Genomic DNA, 8,913 nt, shown 5'->3' with positions numbered 1-8,913 from the left:
CTCTGGACCTGAAGGGAGGGGTGGAAGAGGGACGACCCAGGAGGCCTGGGGGAAGGGAGTTTGTTACTACCCCTTCCCCCACCACTTTCCTTTTGCCCCCCTTCAGCCCCCTGCTCTGCCCGCATACTCTCCAGCTGGACAGTCCCCTTTGAGGGATCCCTGAAGGAGGGGAGTTCATCTCCAACCCTGCTCCCTCCCCCCATTCCTAGTCCCAAGAAATGCCTGTTCTTTGTGCCCTGCAGACGGCGCTGGGTTGACTGGCCATTATGCCAGGCCTGCTCAGTCTCCCAACACTCTGCCACTTCCTTCTCCCTTGGGCCTTCGCCATCTTTCACAAAGCCCTGGGGGACCCAGGTAAGACCTCAGCCCCACCCAGAATTGGGGGAACAGGGGGGGGAGAGGCTCCAGGTGTGGGGAAAGTGGATGGGGCAACTGTTGGAGGTGCTCAGGGAGGGCCATTGTTGAGTGCACAAAGGAGGAGAGGGTTGGGGGAGTCTGGATGGGCACTTGCAGTGAAGGTCAGGGGGTTCCTGCCACTGTGGCCCCCTCTGCTCAGCAACCCACCCCGGCCCCCACTACCTCCTGCCTCCCATCCACGAGGTCATTCACTCTCGTCGTGGGGCCACGGCCACGCTGCCCTGCGTCCTGGGCGCCCCGCCTCCCAGCTACAAGGTTCGCTGGAGCAAAGTGGAGCCCGGGGAGCTCCGGGAAACGCTGATCCTCATCACCAACGGCCTGCAAGCCCGGGGCTACGGGCCCCTGGGGGGGCGCGCCAGGATGCGGAGGGGGCATCGGCTGGACGCGTCCCTGGTCATCGAGGGCGTGCGCCTGGAGGACGAGGGCAGGTACCGCTGTGAGCTCATCAACGGCATCGAGGACGAGAGCGTGGCGCTGACCCTGCGCCTGGAGGGTGAGACCCTTGGGTTCCCGGACCCCTCCTCTCCGGCGGGGCTTTGGCCGCCCCAGCTCGAGTCTCCCAGGGCTCCCCCCGCTCGCCGCTGGGGTCCCCCAGCCCTCTGCCCGGTCAGCCGGCCCTCTCCAGGATGGATATCCGCCTCCCGCCAGGTGTGGTGTTTCCGTACCAGCCCAGCCGGGGCCGGTACCAGTTCAATTACTACGAGGCGAAACAAGCGTGCGAGGAGCAGGACGGGCGTCTGGCCACTTACGCCCAGCTGTACCAGGGTGAGTGACCGGCCCGGGCACGGCCCAGGCCTCTCCGGGATGAACCCGGCCCCGCGGGGGCGAGCTCGGGTCAGGCTCCTGCGGGGACCCCTCTAACCCCCGACCCTGTGTCCCCCTGCCGGCCAGCGTGGACCGAGGGCCTGGACTGGTGCAACGCGGGCTGGCTGCTCGAGGGCTCCGTGCGCTACCCGGTGCTCACGGCGCGCGCCCCGTGCGGCGGCCCGGGGCGGCCGGGGATCCGCAGCTACGGGCCCCGCGACCGGAAGCGCGACCGCTATGATGCCTTCTGCTTCACTTCGATGACCGCAGGTGAGGGCGCGGGGTGGCAGGCGGGCGGCGGGGCGGGGATGAGAGCCCGCGCCTGCGGCTCGTACTGGGACGTGGGGCGGATCTGGAGAACCGGGCACGGAGCGAGATGCGCGCGGCCGGAGGGGTCCCGGCCTCGCGGTCGAGACCGCGCGTGGTGCCCTCAGTCACCGCGCCTGCCAGGCTCCCCTCACCCTGACCCCCGTACGCCTGCCTCGGTCCCGGGGAGCCTTCGGCCTGGCGGGTGGTGACGCGAGCCTCTTCGCAGGCCACGTGTTCTTCGTGCCCGGGCGGCTGACGCTGTCTGAAGCGCACGCGGCGTGCCGGCGGCGCGGGGCCACCGTGGCCAAGGTCGGGCACCTCTACGCCGCTTGGAAGTTCTCGGGGCTGGACCAGTGCGACGGCGGCTGGCTGGCGGACGGCAGCGTGCGCTTCCCCATCACGTCGCCGCGGCCGCGCTGCGGGGGCCTTCCCGACCCAGGCGTGCGCAGCTTCGGTTTCCCGCGAGCCCAGCAGGCGGCCTTCGGGACTTACTGCTACTCGGAGTAGGGCCTGCCGCCGCGCCTTTCCCGCTGCCCGCCACCGCCCGGGGTCCTGGGGTCCCGGCGGGCCGGGCGTGGGAGGGGAGGTGGCGGCGCCGGGCGGGACCTCGGACGCGCGGATGTGCCCAGGCCGGCGGCCGTTCGCGCGCTCCCGCGGCCGCTGCTGAGGGCGGGTGGGCGCCCGGGGCATTAACCGACTTCTGTGCCCAGCAGCCCAGTAACCTGAGGACTTTTGGCGTCGAGGCGTCGGGCGGGGGTGTCTCCGGCCCAGCTGGCCGACCTTGCGCCTAGGGAGATGGTCAGAGGTGGGGCTCCTGCCTTGGGGGGCGAGCCTGCCGGACGGTGGGGATTGCGGGGAGGGGACCCCACAGGCAGAGGGGAGACTGCAGGCACCGCGGGCGGCCTAGCCCCGGGTGGACGCGGGAGAACGCGGGTGCTATTGCGCCGGGATCCACGCGGGGGCGCCACGCACCCACCTGAGACTGTGGTTCCTGTCGCCGGGAGCGCTCGACACCCGCAGGCTTACCCGTGGGGCACAACAGAACCAACAAAGATGGGCCTAAACACACTTCAGAGTGTGTTTGTATCCTGCCAGTCTCCTGTCCTTTATAGGAAACTCAAACCCCTGTTCAGCTGACGGCACACTGACCCTGCGCAAGGAGGAGGCGGCCAGCCCGGCCACGGAGCCCACCGCGGGGCTGGCACCTGACCTGCGCTCGCCAGCCCCGAGGCGAAAGGGGGACTGGACGGGGCGCATGAACATCTGGCTAAAGGAAACAGTCCAGTAACTCAAGAGACAAGCTCAAATGTCATTAGTTCGTTTTCCTTTACTATATATATTATTTTAACTAATTACGTAGTTTGTTTATTCATTTTACTGTTCAAGCAATGTAACCGCTCCACAACAAGCCTGGGCTAGTGAACGATCACTGGAGCAAAGGGCACGAGCTTTCTAGGGGTGCTGGATACCTGTCGTGACATTGCTTTCCACGAGGGTTCTTGCGGTAATTACTATAGAGAATTCATCCGTGGGGTCGTATGGAAAGGAACCAACGGCATCTTCAGGAACTCCCACACCGCCAGTGGAGTCGTGTGGGAGCTGCTAAGCTCGGCTTTCCTCTCCTTGGCTGTGGGATGCGAGTATCTGCCTCCGGAGTTTGCTCGGAGGGGTAGCGGAGACGAGCGTGCGGGGTGCCACTGCCTGGCGCACGATAGAGGCGCTGGGTGAATGGTACCTGTAATAACGGATGATTATTATGATAACACTAACGGAAACAGAACGTCGACAATAATGATTATCCGGGTTCTTCCCAGGTAGCCTGTGGGATTGGTTGCCGTGCGGCGCTGTGTCCATCAGGATACGCTCAGCCGTGCTGGGGTGACGGACAGCCTCCAAACAGCAGTGGCTTAAAACAAGATTATTTCTCCCTTACGCTACCTGCGCCTTGTGGGGGTCCTTCTCATCTTAGTTATTCAGGGATCCAGGCTGATAGAGCAGTCACCATCTCCAATGCTGCCAGTCGCCACCAGAAGGAAAAAGTAGACAGAGCTCTGGAAGGTCTTACACCCGCAACTAATAGCTGCCGCCCAGAGAGACCCCTGTCCTGTTGACAACTGTTTTCTAGAACTAATTGCATTGCCTCGCTCCTCCACAAGGGGGCAGGAAAGAGCAACCCTCCTCGGGCCCCGACGTAAAACCGCAACTGTGTGTACCGGACCAGCCCCAGCGCCACCACAGGCACCAGGGCCGGCAGCCTAGATTCTGGAAGATGCTGGCAGCCACCTCCTCCCCCTCGGCCCTTCTGAGTTTTCTAAGTTCTGGTCTGTTATGGAGTGAGAGCCCCGCAAAGCCAAGAAGCTGGGCCCAGCTGCTTCCCCGAAGGAAGATGGCTTTCCTTTCCTACGATGCCCTCAACTTTGTCAAGAGACCAGATGCGAAATGGTCACAGGACTTTCCATTTGCTGCAAAGCTTCGTTTTTTCACCCACGAAAACACATGCCCACTACTTTTTACAACTACTCTCCACGTTGCTATTACAATTTCTTTTTATTACAGAGAATATGCAAACACATGCAAAAAGAGCGAGAATAGGATAGCAGACCACTTCACCATCCAGCTTGACCATTTCAAAACCCCACCCTTCTAGTTTCATGAGTTCCCTCACTTGTGTTCCTTTCTGCTGGAGTAATTTAAAGCAAATCTCAGACAGCCTATTATTTCACCTGTTAATTCTCACTATGTATTTCTAACATATAGTGACTTTAAAAAAATAACCATAATTCCATTATCACACCCCCCCATTGGCATTATTTAATACATACTTCATGATTGATTTCCCTTGAATGTCTAAAAAATATAATTTTATAGTTGGTTTGCCCAAACCAGGATCCAAGCAAGGGCTATACACTGCATTTGATGAATTCTTCTTGGTTAATATTTATTTTTTTGAAGATTTTATTTATTCATTTAGAGAGAATGAGAGAGAGTGAGCGCAGGCAAGCAGGGGGAGGGGCAGAGAGAGAATCTCAAGCAGACTCCTTACTTAGCTCAGAGCCCCAGGCAGGGCTCCTTCTCAGGATCCTGAGGTCATGACCGGAGCCAAAATCAAGAGTTGGATGCTCAACAACTGAGGCACTCAGACATCCCTTGCTTAATTTTTTAAAAATATCATTTAGGGGCACCTGGGTGGCTCAGTCGGTTGAACGTCTGCCTTTGGCTCAGGTCATGATCCCAGGGTCCTGGGATCAAGTCCCGCGTTGGGCTTCCTACTCCACGGGGAGCCTGCTTCTCCCTCTCTCTCTGCCTCTGCTGCTCCCCCTGCTTGTGCTCTCTCTCTCTCTGTCAAATTAATAAATAAAATCTTTAAAAAATATCTTTTAAACTGTAATACTTCTTCTTCCTTCATGTTTTCTATGTCGTTTTGTTTGTTTAGGAAACAGGGTTGTTTTCCTGTCGAGTCTCCCACATTCTAGATTGGGCTGAGTGTATCCTTGTAGTGTCATTTCACATGTTCCTCTGTCCCCTGTCATTATGTTTAGGAGTTTGGTTAAACATACGTTCCCTTTTTTCGCAGGAGGATTACATAAGTAAGACTGTCTGTTTCCTCTTTCATCACATCGGGAGGCGTCTGGGTGTGGATGGCACGGCTGACCAGTAAATCCTGCCTGATCCATTCAGTACAGAGCTCCTCATTGTGCCTGTTGCCTGTGGCTGTTGCAACGGACGTGTGATGGCTCCCGACAGCAGAAATGTATTCTACTGTCCTGGAGGCCGGAAGTCCAAACTCAGGGTGTTGGCAATGTGGCCCTCCCTCTGCAGACTCGGAGGAGAATTCTTTCTTGCTTCTTCTGGTGGCAGGCCGCATTCCTTGGCATCTCTGGCTGCACCGCGCCTATCTCTGTGTCTGTGGTCACGTTGCCTGCTCCTCTTCGTGTGTCTGGGTCTCCTCTTCTTCTGTTTTTCCTGAGGACGCTTGTCATTGGATTCACCCCACTGGCTAATCCAGGATGAGCTCATCTCAAAACCATTGACTGAATTTCAGGAATAAATTTGTGTAATGAGTTCCATCTACGAAGACCCTTTTTCCAAACAAGTTAACATTCATGGGTTTCAGGGATTACGATGTGGACATATATTTTTGTGGCCACTGCCTGACCCAGTATACCCCTCACCTTTTTATCTAATGGCTACTGGTGTTCACTGTCTAGATGCATTATTTCATTAGAAGCACAAAATGGAGACATTCTGATGTTGTCATTCCTCCTTCCTTCATTATTAGCTGTGAACTCTTCCATAAAGAAAAATGTCCCTCATCGATGATTGTCACCCTGACTTAGAACCCATTCAGGAAAGTTAGGATTAATGTCTGAATCTCTCCCATTTGTCTTAGACAGGTGCCTATGGAATGAATGTTTGCATCCCCCCAAATCCATATGTTAAAGCCCTAATACCCAGTGTGATGGTTTTGGACATGGGGCCTTTGGGAGGTAATCCCATGATGACATTAGTGTCCTTATAAGAAGGGATTCTGGAGAGCTTTCTTCTCTCCCCATGTTCCCCCACGTGCGACTCTGATGAGAAGGCTGCCGCCTGCAGGGCAGGAAGCGAGCCCTCACCAGACACCAGTCGACTGGCCTCCAGTGCAGAGAGAAATACGTGTTTGTGGTTTAAACCATCCAGTCCGTGGTAACTTGTTACCGCAGCCTGAGCTACTAAGACAGTGGGGTTCCCGAAAACCAGATGTGAGTCAAGGCTTTTGGTGAGAGCAGTTTATTTGGGGGGGTCATGCTAAGAGGCTCCTGAGGGGGTCTGGAGAAGCGAGGCAGGAGGGGAAAGGAAGCCAATGGAGAGTGTAAGGCAGAGCGAGGGGAAAGATGAGCCCCATCCTGCCGGGGAGCCTTGGAAGGCGGTGTGAAGCCTGTCTCAGAGAACCCCACCTTACGGGCAAAGACAGCAGGGTCATATGTGTCAGCCTGCTGTCTGAAAGTTGAGGGCTGGCTGCCTCTGGGAGCACTGACCCATCAGCCTTTCTGGCTAGCTCAGCGCACTTGGGCTCCCACAGCCAGAAAAAAGCCCTCAGGTGGAGTCACAGATGTTACCGTCTGCCAGTGGAGATGGGTGCCGAAGGGTCGGGTTACAGCCTCGGTCCACCCTCCGCACTGCTCAGGTCCAGATGTCCCCCTGTCCACTCTGTCCCGTCACTGAGGCTTCAGGGCGGCGGCTGGGCTGTGACCAATATCAGTATTCCACATCTCCTTCCTCCACGGTTCACCTGTCGTCTGCGGGGCTCTCACCGTAGAAAAGCCCAGACCTTCACCCCCGAAGGTCTTTCCTTCCCATGCCCTGGACAGGCCAGCACGGCCGCGCCTGCACGCACGCTTACCCCCCGACGTGGGCTAATCGAGAACAGAACTCTTCGCCAGGGTCGTTCCTTTCTCTGCCTGCTGGTGAATTGCCATGAGGTGCACAAAAGGACCAGAGGCTGCTAGCACCGTAGGTCTGGTGGTACCCTTACTGTGACCCCTGGCAGACACATCTCCCACCCTAGGGACTAGGGCTTCTAATCCTACAGAACCTAAATGGATAGGGACAGGAAGCACGAGTTCCCTGAGCGGGTCACTGGGGCTGACGGTGAGAGGATCGTTGCTCTTTCCATCCCTTGGCTCCCGTACCCACGATTTCTAGCTATCCGGCTACAGCACAATGCAATGGCCAACGGTTCAAAGTGTAGACTGCATTTTGAAGTCTAGTACCCCGATCCCAGAGGATGTTTCCCCCCAGCTGGCATTTAGTTGTGCCGTAAAGAGGCCATACTAATGTCCTCCCAGGCTGGCAGCTTCGAGGTGACGTGGTATCCGGCAGGGCCAATGGATGCCGTGGTCTTGTGCCCACTGTCACATTTCCTTCAGTGTCCAGTGGATCCCCTTGGTTAGAGGTGATACCATGTGGGATCTCATAGGGATAAACCATTTCTTTTATGTCCTTGGATATTGGTACTGGCCAAGGCACTTGGGCAGGGAAGGCAAATCCATATCCAGGACGTGCATAAGCCCAGGAAGGAGATATTGCTCCCCCAACCAGATAGAAAGAGGTACACGGTAGTCAAGGTGCTTCCCAGGGGCTGATCTCCTTGAGGGACGGGACCCTGTGAGGGCCCAGCCCCCCTCTGTGGGGCTGACAGCTGAGCATCCAGTTGCTAGATTAGCCTTGGAGAGAGCGAGCCGTGCCGACTTCTATCCATGGCCATAACCACACCATTCATGGACCTCGTGAACGTGCTGGCACGGGGCGGAGGACAAAGGCTGTGACCCCCTGGAGCTCTTCTGTCCCCCTGGCTGTGAATGCTTGTGAATGGGACTGCCTAGAAACAGTGCCCACTCCTGCAAGGCCATCCACTGCTCTCCCTTAACTTCCTTGTCTCCCACCTTCCCGTCATGACCTTTCCTGGCCTGAGCAGACAAGCCATGGGACATAGCTCGAGAGTCCTACCTACCTCTCCCCCTGCAAACTAGGGTGGCCAGCGTGCTGCCCAAAACCTGCCCCTGGTCCGCTCGCATCGGAGCTCAGAGTGCCCCGTCCGTGAAGCAGGCCTGGGCTTCCTCCTCCCCTGAAGCCTGATCACAGAGGCACCCCGAGAGGCTAGGGGTGAGCTGAGAGCGAGGCAGGGGTGCCACAGAGCTAGGGCCCCCGGGAGTACGGCTTCCTGCTCTCATGGCTTACTGAGCCCTCTGAGCACACCCACACCTGATCACAATCGTCCCACTGGGGATTGCTGCTGTGCCCACCACACGTGCGTGTGACTTGGGGGCTCTGAATCCCCAGATCTCGATAGCACAGTGAGACGGGGAAGGAATCCCAGCGATGATTGAGGAAAGAGTCCACACACCTGGGACAGGTCCCAGCTGTGCCCAGCTGGTGCTCGAAGCTGCTGGGAGTGAGGGGAGACCAGGGGGCTTGCCTCACACTGCTCCCACCTGAGGGGGGCTGGGGCTCTGGTCTACCGGCTTCCCCTCTGTCCCTGCCTGAGGCTGTTTCCAGGCCATCAACTCCCGCACACGTCAGACTTGCTGTCCACCTGTCCAGCAGAGAAAGTCCTCAGGCGGTCAACAGCCTCTGGCCTGTTAAGGTAGCTGCTAAGGGGACACAGGTGGGCACCCACAGGGTCCCATACACCCTCTTAATTTTCACAATTGTGAGTCGGCGCCCCATGAATGTCCAAAGGTGACCAGGGATTTTCTTCATTAGTATCATGACGAACTCTCGGACTTTATAGATCTGACGTGCTTCAGTCTCTTACGGTCATTATTCATTTTAATGCTGACATGTCATCCTGGCCAGTGAGCGTCTTCGCAAGGTGGCTACTGGGTCCTCTGGACATGAAAC

The 8,913-nt window shown here is 57.5% G+C and overlaps 1 protein-coding gene across 1 annotated transcript; it reads left to right on the top strand.

The window, feature by feature from the left end:
- The first annotated feature begins 266 nt into the window (after positions 1-266).
- On the top strand, positions 267-2,037 carry HAPLN2 (hyaluronan and proteoglycan link protein 2). The gene is made up of 5 exons (XM_026485047.3): positions 267-354; positions 557-910; positions 1,066-1,182; positions 1,309-1,491; positions 1,757-2,037. Exons 1-5 carry the CDS (start codon positions 267-269, stop codon positions 2,035-2,037), a joined length of 1,023 nt encoding a protein of 340 aa, XP_026340832.1.
- The last annotated feature ends 6,876 nt before the right edge of the window (positions 2,038-8,913 follow it).

This window comes from Ursus arctos, unplaced genomic scaffold (genome assembly GCF_023065955.2).
Source record: "Ursus arctos isolate Adak ecotype North America unplaced genomic scaffold, UrsArc2.0 scaffold_2, whole genome shotgun sequence".
Taxonomy (NCBI): Eukaryota; Metazoa; Chordata; class Mammalia; order Carnivora; family Ursidae; genus Ursus; species Ursus arctos.
The sequence above is the reverse complement of the archived record's forward strand: the minus strand, read 5'-3'. Positions and strand labels throughout refer to the sequence as shown.

Excerpts from the sequence above, each read along its gene's own strand:
- HAPLN2 (XM_026485047.3), top strand. The coding sequence starts at position 267 with ATGCCAGGCCTGCTCAGTCTCCCAACACTCTGCCACTTCCTTCTCCCT. Across the intron at positions 1,183-1,308 it reads TTACGCCCAGCTGTACCAGG|CGTGGACCGAGGGCCTGGAC; the intron begins GTGAGTGACCGG and ends CCTGCCGGCCAG. Across the intron at positions 1,492-1,756 it reads CTTCACTTCGATGACCGCAG|GCCACGTGTTCTTCGTGCCC; the intron begins GTGAGGGCGCGG and ends GCCTCTTCGCAG.